The sequence below is a fragment of the Carlito syrichta genome, unplaced genomic scaffold, assembly GCF_000164805.1.
Source record: "Carlito syrichta isolate Samal-C Ts95f unplaced genomic scaffold, Tarsius_syrichta-2.0.1 Scaffold145391, whole genome shotgun sequence".
NCBI classification, from domain to species: Eukaryota; Metazoa; Chordata; class Mammalia; order Primates; family Tarsiidae; genus Carlito; species Carlito syrichta.
The window spans coordinates 223,255-238,756 of NW_007089487.1; the positions used below are offsets into that span (position 1 = coordinate 223,255).

The window sequence follows — 15,502 nt, forward strand, 5'->3', positions numbered from 1 at the left end:
AGGAAGTAGCTGGAACTACAGGCGCACGCCACCATGCCTGGCTAATTTTTTGATTTATTGTAGAAACAAGGTCTCACCAAGTTACCCAGGCTGGTCTCAGACCCCTAGGCTCAGAAAATCCTCTCATACCTGCCTCCCAAAGTGCAGCTTTAAAAAAATCTTACTTAATCGAATAGAGAAAATTGCATAATAATAGTTTCTATTGCATTTGTCTTATGACTGGGATTGCATGTTTTCCTGTTTTTAAAATTCATTATTCTACTTTATTTTCAGAGAGTTGTCTACGCATGTCTTTTGCGCACTTTCTCATTGGGTTTTGGTCTTCTTATTGATTCATCAGAGTTCTTTACATAGGAAGGAAAACAAATCTGTATCTATTTGGAAGTACTGCCCATATTTTTTCTCAATTTGTTGTTGATCTTTTGATTTTGTTTATGGTCTTCTTTGCCATGTGGAAAATTAAAAATTTTAATGTAACAAAGTTTGCTCTGTTTTTCCTTTATACCCTTTTGGGTTTTTCATGTCATACTATCTTTAAGGCAAGCCTCCTAGAGCAGAAAAATGTGTGGTACTGTGAGCATTTCTTTCCCTTGGGAGACTTCAAAATGTTTTCTCTCCCACGGAGTTGCATATGGACCTGGCCCTTATAGTCTAACCATTTAAAAGATTCTTCTGAAAACATGCAGGTGGAAAATGCTCTGGACTTGACGAGTGCTCTGTTATCTGGCATACAGACCACTCTCCCCTCCTCCTAAGCCCAGGACAGACATGACCAGTTGTTCCCAGGATTCTAGGCAGACATGACCAGTCGATGGAGGAGTTAGCCCTGGTGCCCATCACACTAAGTTCACCTTCTTTTCGCCTTGCAGTTCTGTGAAGAATAGTTTCCGCAGACCTGGAATGGCTGAAACCCCAAAGACTCAAGAAGAGAAGGCTGAGAATCCTGAAGTGGACAAGGATGAAACACAAGGTATGCTGCACAAAAGAGCACACCAGAGAGTGAGAGAGGTGCACGGACTCCACACAGGCTCTCTGCAGAAGGTTCTGGACCTAAAAAGTAAGGACCCAGCCATTCTTTGCCCAGCCTCTGGCTCTGGCCAAGGGTGCCTGGTCCTGCTGGGTCCTTTCTTCTTCTGGGAGGGCGTGAAGGTAGCATGGGCGAGTGATCAACACGATGGAGCTGGGCCGCTCGATTCAGAGCTGAGCTCCACTGGTCACGTGACGCCGGGCATGTTCCTTCCCTCATGTGCATTTCTGCACCTGTGAGGGTATTGATCACAGCACCTCGCTATCGGGATGGCAAGCCCGTGCAGATCAATACCCAGAATCCATCCACGCCACTGTGTGATGCGGGTATAATCATAATGGCCCGGTATCATTATGCTGTAACCCTTTTCCTGCCAGAACTAAATTCAAGGGGTCTCGTGAGATCATGAACAGCGAAAAAGCTTCCTTCAAAACTATCCTCCCCTTTTAAAAAATATTGACGAAACGGTTTTTAAACCCATCCATTTGGATGCCTTTTAATGTTTCTGCTGTGTGTGTGTGTGTGTGTGTGTATACTGTTTTTTGCTTTTTTAGTTGGAGCCTCACTCTGTGGCCCAGGCTGGAGTGCAGTGGCACAATCACAGTCTCTGCAGTCTTGACCTGCTGGGCTTATGTGATCCTTCTGCCTCATTCGAAAAAGCTGTTTTTTTGTTTAATCTCTTCCACACCAGCAAAACATTTCCCTTGGAGGACTTTTATTTCACCCAGGGAAGCAAACACGCAAAAAAGACAGGACCTGGCTCTGTCACCTAGGCTGGAGTGCAGTGGTGCGATCATAGCTCACTGTAGCCTCGAACTCCTGGGCTCAAGCAAGCCTCCCACCTCAGCCTCCTGAGTAGCTGGGACTACAGGCTTGTACCACCACACCCGGCTAATTTTTTAAGATCGTTTTTTGTAGAGATGGGGATCTTGCTATGCTGCCTAGGCTGGTCTTGAAGTCCTGGCTTCAGGTGATTCTCCTGCCTCGGCCTCCCAAAGTGCTGGGACTACAAGCATGCACCACCACACCCACTCACGCCCTTTTTAACATAAGTAAAATATTGACAAACGCGATAACTGTTGCAGTCACTCTCCAACAGGAATAATTTTCGAAATCTGATTTTGGTCACAGTATTTGTTTCCTGGGCTGCTATCACAAAATGCCACAGACTGGGTATCTGAAACAACAGAAATATATTGTCTCACCATTCGGGCGTCTCATGGTCTGAAATCAAAGCGTCAGCAGGGCTGGTTCCTTCTGAGGTGGTGAGGAAGCTTCTGGCAGGGTCTGGTACTCCTCGACTTTTCTCGTCTTACAGGGTCATCACTCCAGTCTCTTCTTCTGTCTTCGTGGATGTCTTCTCTGTGTGTGTCTATGTCCTCTTTTCTTATTCTTTTTCACCTTTTCTGGAGAGAGGGGAGGGGGTGGGAGTCAGGGTCTCACTTTGTCACCCAGGCTGGGGTGCAGGGGCACGATCACAGTTCACCAAGGCCTCAACTTTCTGGGATCAGGTGATCCTTCTGCCTTAGCCTCCCAAGTAGCTGGGGGGACTGCAGGTGTGCACCACCACACCCGGCTAATTTTTTTGTTTTGTGGAGAGGAGGCCTGTCTGGAACCCAGGCGATCCTCCCGCCTCAGCCCTTCAAAGTGTTGGGATCATGGGCGTGAGCCACCACTTCCGGCCCTCTCTTCTTCTTATAAGTCTACTAGTCATTTTATTTAGGGATTACCCTAAATCCAAGATGATCTCGTCTCGGAATCCTTCCCTAAATCCACCTGCAAAGACTCTATTTCCAAATAAAGTCACATCCTGAAGTCCTGGTGGTTGTACATTTGGGAAGTGGAGACAGCACTGCTCAACCCACTACAGTCGTTAAAGTATCCCACCAGTATCCAGGAAACACCTTTCACATTTTTGTCCAGTTTGAGGTTTCTCCCCTCCACCATGCTTCAGGCTGGAAGCTGGAATGGGGGAACAGAAAAGCATGATGAGGTGTTCTTTGTATTCCTAGATGTTCCTCCACCTCCATTCTCCCCCAGATGGCTTCCTTGTGAGCTGTGCTGACTCCCTGGGCCGGTTCTCCTAAGAGAAGGAGGATTGAATGTCGCCTTCTATGAACTAGCCTTCCCTTGAGTAGGTTGTCATGGCTGAGTTATACCCCCTCCCCAATCCCTATGTGGAAATCCAAAGCCCTGGTAGATCAGAACGAAGGCTTATTTGGAAACGGGGGTCACCACCGATGCAGTTAGCTGAAATGAGGTCATCAGGGTCGGTTGTCATATCCAAAATGACTGACGTCCCTATAAAAAAGGGAAATTTGGACACAGAGACAGATATACGAGGGAGGACCCCCAAAACTCAGAATTCATTTATAAAAAATTGTGAATGTATTCTTCCATGTTTGAGCTTCAGTCACCTTCAAGGGCCTCTCCAAGGGATGCCATATGCCTATCGAGACAATTTTTCCACTGCTCACGACAGTTTTGAACTCATCCGTTTGGAGGCCTTTTAGTGCTGCTGCCATGTTTGGTTTCACCTCCTCCCCATGGGCAAAATGTTTCCCTCTGAGGACTTTTCTCATCAGGGAAACAAAAAAAAAAAGTCACTCGGGGTGAGATCGGGTGAATAGGGGGGGTGGGGCACAGGTGTCATGTCACTTGGGGTCAAAAACTGGTGAACACTCACCACAGTGTGGGCCAGGACACTCAGAAGTCACCCATCATGAAATGGACAAATGCACCGAAAGAATCCCCCCACCAAAAAAAAAAAAAATTTCACTGAAGCCAAACAGTCTCTCACGGATGCCGAGGGGTTCTTAGAACACTTACTTGGCGGGAAAAGCCTGTAATACGAGGGGCCTGCCTTCTAACATAATTCCAGGGTTTTTTGGGGGGCGGCATCCCTTCTCTTACACATGGAGAATGCCATGTGAGGATAAAGACAGAGATCAGGGTGATGCTTCTACAAACGGAGGAATGCTAAAGAGTGCCGCCCACCACCAGAAGCAGAGGACAGGCCTGGGGAAATTATCCCTCACAGCCTTCAAAGGGCCAAACCTGTGGACACCTTGACTTCAGACTTCTGGCCTCCAAAATTGGGACAGAATTAGTATTTATTTGTTTCAACCACCCGGTCTGGACGCTTTCTGATGGCAGCCTTAGCCAAGAAATGCATTGGTCATACCAGTGTTTGTTGATGACTATCTGATCATGTATTTCTAGTCTCTGTGCTGGTCTCTAGCCAACAGCCTTCAGAAGGTCATTCATCAGGTCTATGTCCAGTTAAGGGGGAAAAAATAATGTCCCATTGTGGGTGGATGTGCAATTTCCTTCCAATAGAGCTGTCTACTCCGCCATTTTTGGCGACTGGTTTTCCAGTAGACCATGGTCTGTTGAACAAACTCAAGGTCACACACCCAATTCTCCAAAAGGGTCTCTTAAATCTTCTCTTACTTGGCCTGTTACTGGAGGTTGGTGGAGATCACCCAGCAAACCAACAACTCTCTCCAGAAAAAAACCCTGTTCTCTTCTTTTTCACTGTTAATCATTACACACACCGCAAAGAGGTAATAGATACACGATCACAAGCTGTTGTTTTTTTTAAATAATATTTTTGGCCAGACTTAGTGGCTCAGCCTGTAATCCCAGCACTTTGGGAGGCCAAAGAGAGTGGATTGCCTGAGCCTGTGGGTTCGAGACCAGCCCGGGCAACTTGGCAAGACCGTGTCTCTACAATAAATCAAAAATTAGCCGGGCATGGTAGTATGCGCCTGCAGTTCTGGCTGCTTGGAAGGCTGAGGTGGAAGGATCACCAGCAGGTCGAGGCTGCAGTGGCTGTGAGTGTGCCACTGCACTCCAGCCTGGGTGACAGAATAATAATAATAATAATTTTTTTAAAGACACGGTCTCGCTCTGTCACCCACACAGGAGTGCAGTGGTGCAATCATAGCTCACTGCAGCCTTTAAACTCCTGAGCTCAAGCGATCCCCTCATCTCAGACTCCCAAGAGGCTGGGATTACAGGCACCAGCACAGTCAGTTAATTTTGATATTATTAGACTTCTTTGAGACAGGGTCTCGCTATGTTGCCCAGGCTGGGAAACTGGTTTTGTGAGCTGGTCCCTTTGCAAGTTTCATTCGGCTGATCTGGGTGATGCTGCTATAACATACAGCCCCTAAACCTCAATAGTTTAACACAACACAAGCCTGGTTTTTGCCCATGCTGCGTGTCTGACGTGTGGGGTGGGGAACTCCTCCTTTTTTTTTTTTTTTTTTGAGTTGGAGTCTCCCTCTGTCACCCAGACTGGTGTGCGGTGACACACTCACAGCCACCACAGCCTCGACCTGCTGGTCTCTGGCGATCCTTCCCGCCTCAGCCTTCCAAGTAGCTGGAACTGCAGGCATGCGCTACCATGCCCAGCTAGTTTTAGATTTATTGTAGAGATCAGATTTTGCCAAATTGCCCGGGAAGGTCTTGAACCTGCGGACTCAGGCAATCTACTTGCCTCAGCCTCCCAAAGTGCTGGGATTACAGGCTGAGCCACCGAGCCCAGCTGGACTTCTTGGGGAGACAGCCATCATTGCCAACTTTTTGTATGTCTTTTTGGGGGAATACATTATGTGTGTATATTATACAATTTTTGCATATGCAAATAATGCACTGGCTCTTAAATAATCTACACAGGAGTGATGCACACCAGTCTCTCTCTTTTTTTTTTTTTTTTTTGTCTCACTCTGTCGCCCAGGCTGGAGTACACTGACACGCTCATGGCCAACCCAACATTGACCTGTTGGGCTCCAGCGATCCTTCCACCTCAGCCTTCCACGACTCATTTTTTATCTGTTGTAGAGATGAGATCTCGCCAAGTTGCCTGGGCTGGTCTCGAACCCATGAGCTCAGGCAATCCACTCGCTTTGGCCTCCCAAGGTACTGGGATTGCAGGCTGAGCCACCGAGCCCAGCCCGGTCCCTTCTTAAAGTTCTTTGGTCAACGCATTTGTCATCTATTGCATGTAAATTTTTCCTGAAGGAAAAAAATCCCTGCAAATGATATGAGACCCTAGTTAGTGACTCATATGCAAATATGTTTAAGGGTGAAACAGATGAATAGCTTCCACTTACATGAAAATGCACCAAAAAATAAGATGAGCTGGGTGTAGTGGCTCATACCTGGAGTCCTAGCATTTTGGGAGGCTGAGGTAGAAGGATTGCTTGAGGCCAGGAGTTCAAGATTAGCCCAGGCAACATAGCAAAACCTCATTTCTAAAAAATAAAATAAAATAAATAAGATGTGCACGATGGACATTAAAAGGAGAGTTATAGGGATATAATGCTATCCATTATGGAATCTAAGTGGTGAGTAAGAGGCTGTTTGCCCTACAATTCTTTTAACTTTCTTGTATGCTTGAAACATTTTATAATAAAACGTTGAAGGGATCATGAAAAAAACAAACAAGAGAATGGGTGCTTTTGATTTGACTAGTAATGACCACGTAATTTCCCCCGAAGCGTAGGATTAATTCAACTCTCAGTACCTTAGGCTCAAAAAGACACCACTACCACCCCTATAGTTATTAAAAAAATAAAAACACTTGCCACCCAACCCTGGTGACTGTTTGCAGTTATTTCCTGGATGTGGACCACCCATCGAGATGGAGAAGTCCCTCTGAGGTTATCAGAACATGGACCAGGCCACAAGAACCCGATGACCATCCCTGAGTTTTTTCGCGAGTCAGTCGACCGATTCAGGATATGTCCAGCCCTTGCATCAAAAAACGGCAAGAAGTGGGAAATTCTGAATTACGAACAGTACTACGAGACTTGTCGGAAGGCTGCAAGAGCCTTGATCAAGGTAAAGGAGTCATTCATTCATTTTCAATTATTCAACCGTTCATTCAGAATAGGTAATATACACACCTACACATGGTACAAAATCCATGATACAAAAGTTAATTGGTGAACATTCTCCCTCAGATCCATGGTCCTCACTCAGCAGCCAGTTCTCTATGTGGAGACAGCCATTATTGCCAATGTTTGTGTATGTCTTTTTGGGGAATAAATTATGTGCTTATATTATATAATTTTTTTTGAGTCAGAGTCTCACTCTGTCACCCAGGCTGGAATGCAGTGGCATGCTCATGGCCACCACAGCCTCAACCTCCTGGGCTCAGGTGATCCTTCTGCCTCAGCCTTCCAAGTAGCTGGAACTACAGGTGCATGCCACCATGCCTGGCTAACTTTTTTATTTATTGTAGAGATGAGGTCTTGCTATGTTGCCCAGGCTGGTCTTGAACCCATGGGTTCAGGCAATTCTCTTGCCTCTGCCTCCCAAAGTTCTGGGATAACAGACGTAAGCTATCGCGCTTGGCTGCTATTTTTACATAAAATTTACACATGGTAGCATACTATGTCCAGAGTCCTGCCTCTTGCTTTTGTCCCTTAACATGTATTAGTTAGTTACCACTGCATAACAGATTAGCCCAAATGTAGTGACTAAAAATACAAACATTTATTATCTCACAGTGTCTGAAATTTAGAAGCTTCTTCATAGCTGGGTGGTTTTGGGCCTGGGGCTTTCATGAGGTTGCAGTCAAGCTTTCGACTGGGACTGCCTCATCTGAAGGCTTGACTGGGACAGGGAAGGTCTGTTTCCAAGCTTACTTATATGACTGGTTGCTGGCCGGGGGCTTCAGTTCCTCACTCCCTGAATCTTCCATGGGGAGGCTTGAGTGTCCTCACAAGATAGTAGCCAATTTCAATCCCAGAATGAATGAACCAAAAGAAAGATTGAACATGGCTGGGCATGGTGGCTCATATCTGTAATCCCAGTGCTTTGAGAGGCCAGGGTGGAAGGATTGCTTGAGTCCAGGAGTTTGAGGCCAGCCCAGGCAGCATAGTGAGATCCTGTCTCTATGGAAAAAAAATTTTTTTTAAATTCACATCCCTTAAGATGACTATTAAAAAAACAGAAAATAACAAATGTTGGCAAGGATGTGGAGGAATAGAAACCCTTATGCAATGCTGGAGGAATGTAAAATGGTGCAGCCCCTATGGAAAACACAATGGTGGTTCCTAAAAAAATTAAATATAGAGTTACTATCCAACCCAGCAATCCCACTTCTGGGTATTTACCCAAAATAATCAAAACCAGGGACATGAAGAGATATGGCATGTTCATAACAGCATAACTCACATTAGTCAAAAGATGGAAATAACTCATCAAGAAATGAATTAATAAGCACAATATGGTCCATCCACACAGTGGAGTATGATTCAGCCTTGAAGAGGAACAGCTCTGACTTGAGGACATTATGCTCAGTGAAACAAGCCAGGTGGCCTGCCATGGTGGCTCATGCCTGTAATCTAGCACTCTGGGAGACTGAGGCAGGAGGATTGCTTGAGGCTAGGAGTTTGAGACCAGCCTTGGGCAACATAGTGAGACCTCATCTCTACAAAAAACAATAAAAAGTAGCTGGGTGTAGTGTCTCATGCCTGTAGTCCTAGCTGTTCAGGAAGCTGAGGTGGAAGAATCACCTGAGCCCAGGAGATTGAGGCTGTGATTGCACCACTGCATTCCAGTCTGGGTGACAGAGTGAGACCCCAACAAAGAAAGAAAGAAAGAAAGAGAGAGAGAGAGAGAAAGGGAGAAAAAGAAAGAGAAGGAAGGAAGAGGAAAGAAAGAAAGAAAGGAAGGAAGGAAGGAAGAAAGAAAGAAAGAAAGAAAAAGAAAGAAAGAAAGAAAGAAAGAAAGAAAGAAAGAAAGAAAGAAAGAAAGAAAGCTAACACAGAAGACAATTTCTGTGTGATCCCACTCCTAGGAGGTCTCTAGAATTGTCAGATTCACAGAGACAAAAAGTATCGTGGTGGGTGCCAGGGACTGGGGACAGGATGGGGTGTGAGTGAATGTTTCATGGGAACAGTGTTTAAGTTTGGAAAGAGCGGAAAGTTCTGGAGATGATGGTGGTGATGGTTGCACAACCATGTGAATGTGCTTCATGCCCTGAACTGTGCACTTGAAGACAGCTAAAATGGCAAGTCTTATATTATATTTTACCACAACAAATGAAGTAAAAATAAATAAATGGGGTGTTACGTAGAAGGCAATCAAAACTCTCAGAGTAAAAACAAAAACAAAAACAAAAAAATTCCTCCCAGATTTTAGACTCAGTGCTCTTTCCCTCCCTCACATGACTACTTCTGAGCCTGTTTTAACATGTCCTAATGGCCTGATCTCCGTGTTTATGTTTTCTGTGTGCTTTTTCCTTTCCAGCTGGGCTTGGAGCGTTTCCACGGAGTTGGCATCCTGGGGTTTAACTCCGTGGAGTGGTTCACTGCTGCTCTTGGCGCCATCCTAGCAGGGTAAGGCCATAGTTTGGCTCCTGGTGAGGGGGGCTGAGCCACGTCCCTTGCCCCGGGCTGGTGCAGTCTGAGATACACATAGGAATTTCAGATGGAACCCCAGAATAACAGGAAGCACAGACTCCCAAACAAACCATTCTTATCAGGGTTCACATATAGTAATATCCATTAGATCAGGTCTGAGGCTTTTTTTCCCCTTCACCTGCAGAGCTTTTGTCAAACAAAATAATAATCACAGATAGATTTCTGATTATGTGCAAAGCATTGTGCTCTGTGTGTGTGATCCTATAAAACTCACGACAGCAGTGTGAAATGAATTCTATCATCCCCTGTTTACAGATGAGGAAACAGACTCACACAGCCAGTGGGCAACAAGGCCAGCACCCAAATCTGGCTCTAAAAACAAACCAAATAAAACCAAAACAAAACAGTTCAGGTATGGTGGCTCATGCCTGCAATCCCAGGGGTTTGGGAGGTCGAGGCAAGAGAATCACTTGAGCCCAGGAGTCTGAGACCAGCTTGGACAACATAGCAAGACTCTGCCTCTACAAAAAGATTTAAAAATCCGCTAAGGCCAGGCATGGTGGCTCATGCCTGTAATCTGAGCATTTTGGGAGGCTGAAGCAGGAGGGCTGCTTGAGCCCAGGAGATAGAGAACAGCCTAGGCAGCACAGGAAGGCCTCACCTCTACCAAAAAAAACCCCATCCAAACAGTTAACCAAGCATGGTGGTGTGCACCTGTAGTCCAGTTACTCTGGAGGCTGAGGTTGGAAGGATTGCCTGAACCCAAGAGGTAGAGGCTGCAGTGAGCTGTGATTATGCCATAGCCCTCTGGCCTGGGAAATAGAGTGAGACCCTGCCTCAAGACAAAACAAAAACAAAGAAAAAGAGGTGGGTTCCCATTTCAGAAATGAAAGGTGAGATGCTGTGGACCAGATTTGAGTACAAATTTTGGGTCTTCTGATATTTGTCGTCTGTACAAATGATCATCATATCTCCGTGCCTCAGTGGGCTGTTGTGAAGATTCCATGAGATGACATTGATTAATACCTTAGCATGGTGACTTTCAAATAGTACGTACTTATAAACAGTAATGAATGTAACTGTTTCACATAACTATAACCTGCTTAATTCCCTGACTGGCTAAAAGCACCCTCAACTAGATCAACTAGTGAACCCACAAATAGCCCCCACACATACATGGCCAGTGGCTTCCAACCAAAGCACCAAAGTCATCCAGGGGTGCTGGACTAGCTGGATACTCATATGGAAAAATAAATCAGCCAAGATCCCTACCTCACACCATATGCAACATTACTCTGAGGTGGATTATAGTACTTATGACACAAGTTCAACTCTAAAGCTTACAGAAAAAAGAAAGCACAAGAGAATATCTTCAAAACCAGGGGTAGCCAAAGCTTTCTAAGACAGGACATAAAAAGCATAAAAGAGAAAGTTGCCAAATAGAACTTTATTAATGTCAAAAACTTCTGCTCATTCAAAGACACTAACGAGAACATGAACAGATACATCACACACTTGGGGAAAATATTCATAAAACTTGAATCTGACAAAGGACTCCGGTCAAGCACTGTGGCTTGTGCCTGTAATCCCAGCACTTTGGAAGACTGAGGCAGGAGGGTTGCTTGAGCCCAGGAGTTCAAGACCAGCCTGAGCAACATAACAAGACCCCCGTCTCTACAAAAAAAAAAAAAATTAACCAGGGTGGCGGAGTGTTCCTATAGTCCTACCTTCTCAGGAGGTTGAGGTGGGAGGATCAGGGAGCCCAGGAATTGGAGGCTGCAGTGAGCTGTGATCATCCCACTGCACTCCAGTCTGGGCGACAGAGTGAGACACCGACTAAAAAAAAAAAAAAAAAATCACAAAGAAAAGTAGCCAACAAGCACCTGTAAAGATGCCCAAAGTCATTAACCTCTGAGAAATGCAAATTAAAGTCACGACAGGATGCCATTGGCAAGACCAAAAGTGTGAACAAAGGGAACAGGTGGCTGAGTGGGGGAGGGGACAAGTCCCAGGTCTAAGGTCACTTGCTATGGAACCTTGGGTAGGCGATGTCACTGTCCTGACTGGTTTGCCTCATCTGTAAAATGGATGTTGTAAGTGTCCTGTAACCTGCTGTCACAATGATCTCCTAGGAGTCACCACGCTCAATGTCATTATCATTTTTGCTGCTATCATTAAGTTGGGGAGAAAGGGAAGCATGTGTTGAGGCTGGAAATTCAGAACTTGCCTCCAAGCCTTCCCTCTCCCCGGACCGTCCAGGCCGTTCTCACCTTAAGGTGGGTGTGGTGCACACGTGACTGTAATTTCTTTTCCCAGGGGCCTGTGTGTTGGTATTTATGCCACCAACTCAGCTGAGGCTTGTCAGTATGTCATCACTCATGCCAAGGTGAACATCTTGCTGGTTGAAAATGATCAACAGTTGCAGAAAATCCTTTCGGTAATGCCCTGCCAAGCACCACTCACCAAAATCACCCAGGGGGACCCCAGGGCTCTGGCCAGGTGTCCTTTTGCTCTCAGGTGGATTATTTTTTTGAGCTAGAGTCTCACTCTGTCACCCAAGCTGGAGTGCAGTGGCACGCTCGCAGCCACCTCAGCCTCCTGAGTAGCTGGAACTACAAGTGCACGTCACCATACCTGGCTAATTTTTTGATTAATTGTTGAGATGAGGTGTTGCCAAGTTGCCCAAGCTGGTCTCGAACCCCTGGGCTCGGGTAATCCTCTCGCCTTGGCCTCCCAAAGTGCTGGGATGACAGCCACCATGCCCAACTCGGGTAGATTCTAACAATAAAGTGAGGTGGTAAGGTTTGTCCCATGCATGGTTTCCTCCATGACCACACTGTCATACCTGGAAGCTGGTTTTGGGCGGAGCAGAGTGGAGGGAGGGAGTTTAACTTCCAATTCACATTAACTTAGTTTACTACTCAGCCTCCATTTAAAAATGTGCTTATGTATTATTTTATGTACATCTCACTATTTATTATTATTATTATTATTTTGAGTTGGAGTCTCATTCTGTTGCCCAGGCTGGAGTGCAGTGGCATAATCACGGCTCACTGCAGCCTTGATCTGCTGAGCTCAGATGATCCTTCCACCTCAGACTCCCAAATAGCTGGAGCTGCAGACACGTGCCACCACACCCTGCTAATTTTTTTGTTTTATTGTAGAGACAAGGTCCCACCATATTTCCCAGGCTAGTCTTGAACTTCTGGGCTCAGGCAGTCTTCCCACTTTGGCTTCCTGAAGTGCTGGAATTGTAGCCACAAGTCACCAAGTCCAGCCAGTTATTTTTTCTGGGAGAAGTGTGATTATATCACAGCCGTGCTCCTTGCAATTTTCTTCATTTGTTGTCATTGTTTTCCTTTCTGAAAGCTTCTGTCTTTCTTTCTTTCCTGAGTTCTATCACTTCTTGTTTCACTTTTTTTTTTTTTTTTTTTTGCCACCAGGTTGCATGGTGCTCTCCCTTCCCTAAGTGCTTGTATGTTTGCTTTGTGTTCTTCCTTCCTTGCTGTGTTTACTTCATTATGCTTTAATTTTATGTTGAAATGTTGTGCTACAATGCTCTTCTGCTGTGGCAAAATGTTTAGGTGAGTTTTCTTTGTGTACAGTGAAATTTGGTTCCTCTTGTGTTTTTTTGTATGGCTAGTGTAGAAACATTTCCAATATCTTAGGTGTGTTTGAATGACTCCTCGTTTCACTGAAGGTGCAGTTGGTGGGGGAGTCATTGTTCCAGTTGCTCTGTCTGGGATATCCAAAACCTGGCTCCTGAAACGCTCCCCCCAAGCCAGATGGCCAACTCTACTAGGATATCTTTGACTCAGGACATTAATCATGACCCTGTCCCTACCTATAATCCTTTGATCCTCCAGTAGTTTCCTATCTCTCTTCAAAGAAACGCCAAGTTGGACACAGTGGCTTACACTTGTAATCCCAGCACTTTGAGAGGTCAAGGTGGGAGGACTGGTTGAGTCCAGGAGTTTGCAACACAGTCAGACTTTGTCTCTACCAAAAAATAAAACAAAAGAGCCAGGCATGGTGGTACCTGTAGTCCCAGCTACTTGGGAGGCCGAGGCAAAAGGATGATATGAGTCCAGGATGTTGAGGCTACAGCGAGCCATGATAGTGCCACTGCACTCCCTCTGGCCTGAGCAACAGACTGAGAACCCAACTCAAATAATAATAAAAACAAATAAACTCCAAACTCCTCACCTTTGCCACCAAGCCTCTGCCAACCCGGCCCTCACCACCCTTCCTGCTTCCTCCCCTGTCACCCTCTCTTGGGTTTCCACTCCGGCCATCCTGGACTCTTCATGTTCAAACACCCCAAGCTACTGTATGCTCCAGGCTCTTGGGATGTCTATTCCTCCTCTCTGGAAAACTCTAGTCTGTCTGCTCTATGGGCTTTTGTCATCTTTTCTCTCCAATCCATGCCAGAGGCATGGCTATAATTAGCAAAATAGATGCTGGGAGTGGCTTTTTCATTGGATTGGCTCAAAATATCATAAAGGCACCTTCCTCCTTTGGCACGAAGAGTGTGTAAGAGTCCTGCAGGTGGCCTGAACACAGTTCTAGGTGTGGTTAGAGGGCTCTGAACCCATTCAGGGTCCAGCCACCTTCACCGAGGTATCGTTTTATGTACATCCTACTATGGGTTACTATTGTTATTATCTTGAATTAGAGTCTCATTCTGTCTCCCAGGGTGGAGCACAGTGGCACGCTCCCAGCTCACCACAGCCTTGATCTGCTGGGCTCAGGAGATCCCTTCTGCTTCAGCTTCCCAAGTAGCTGGGACTACAGGTGTGTGCCACCACACCCAGCTAATTTTAAAAATTTTATCATAGAGACGAGGTCTCACGATATTTCCCAGGCTGGTCTCAAACTCCTGGGCTCAGGCAATCCTCCCACCTTGACCTCTTGAAGCGCTAGGATTGTAGGCATAAGCCACCAAGTCCAGAAGGTTGTTTTTCTTTGGGTGGAAGGCTCTGAACCTGTTCGGGTTCCACCCACCTTCATGGGAAATTTTTGTTGTCTGTTTCCAACTCAAAAGTTAGCTGAATCCTGGTGGCATGGCTTCAGTTCCTGGGATAGACAGAGCTGGGAGAGACTTCCTTTACCTCCCCAGCTGTGGAGGTCAAAGCACCTCCATCTTGGATGCTACCCCATCATATTGACTTCTGATTAACCCCAGTCCAGGAAGACCTTTAAGATCTCCAATTCATCTTTTGTTCCTTGGGCAATGGCATGAACTTGCCCTTCAGTCAATCTACACATTCCTTCTGAGTCACCTTTTCCCTGTGGCATATAAGCCCCGGGTCTAAGGGTTAGTGGCACAGGAATCCATCATCTTGTCTCGTCTCTACCTGAGACACAGACGCGGCTTCTGTAAGTTCCTATTCGATGTTTCTTTCTGAAATATGGGATCCACCAGCCTCTTTGGCCTCTCGGCTTCCTCAGACTTTGGGAGTAGGTTTGCGTAGACCTGCCCATGTGGAATACGAACCCGGGTCCACAATTCTGTGTAGAATTCGGCCTGAGATGTGTTGTCTTGGGGAGGCTGTCATCTTCATCTTTGACTGTAGTTATTGATCCGGACCACAAAGAATCCAGTATTCCCCAAAACCAGGCCGCTTTGGGTCAGTCAAGACCAAGAACCACGTCTCACAGTGTGGGCAGGGGAAAGAAGAGGTTGACTCGCTTGGGATTCCCATCCAGCGCTAGCCTTTCCCAGGGCTGGGTTGCCATAAGGCCCACAGAGAACGTTCTTTCAGATTCCACAGAGCAAGCTGGAGACCCTAAAAGCCATCGTCCAATACAGGCTGCCCCTGAAAGCAAGCAGCGGCAATCTATACTCCGTAAGTGTGGGAGGTGGGCGCTGTGGAGGGGAGGGGGAGGCTTGCTGGGGGGGGGTTCCCAAAGGCAGTAGGTGTGGCCTTTCAAAGCAAGTGGAAGGTGACCAAAGGGAGAGGGTGGGGCCAAGCAAGGAAAGTGAATGGTGCCTGGCAAGGGAAGTGGTTGTAGCCCTTCAAGGAAGTGGGAGGTGAGCAAAAGGAGGGGTGGGGCTTGGTGAGGGCAGTGGGTGGGGTCTTTGAAAGGAAGT

At 46.3% G+C, this 15,502-nt stretch overlaps 1 protein-coding gene across 2 annotated transcripts in view; it reads left to right on the plus strand.

Moving 5' to 3' along the window:
- Positions 1-900: 900 nt before the first annotated feature.
- The window catches only part of ACSBG2 (acyl-CoA synthetase bubblegum family member 2), a 38,940-nt gene continuing 24,338 nt past the window's right edge, over positions 901-15,502 (plus strand). For both annotated transcript variants that reach the window (XM_008050423.2, XM_008050421.2), the window contains exons 1-5: positions 901-970; positions 6,648-6,877; positions 9,296-9,384; positions 11,725-11,845; positions 15,174-15,257. In XM_008050423.2, coding sequence (XP_008048614.1) covers positions 901-970; positions 6,648-6,877; positions 9,296-9,384; positions 11,725-11,845; positions 15,174-15,257 — 594 coding nt within the window. The remainder of the gene's footprint in view (positions 971-6,647; positions 6,878-9,295; positions 9,385-11,724; positions 11,846-15,173; positions 15,258-15,502) is intronic.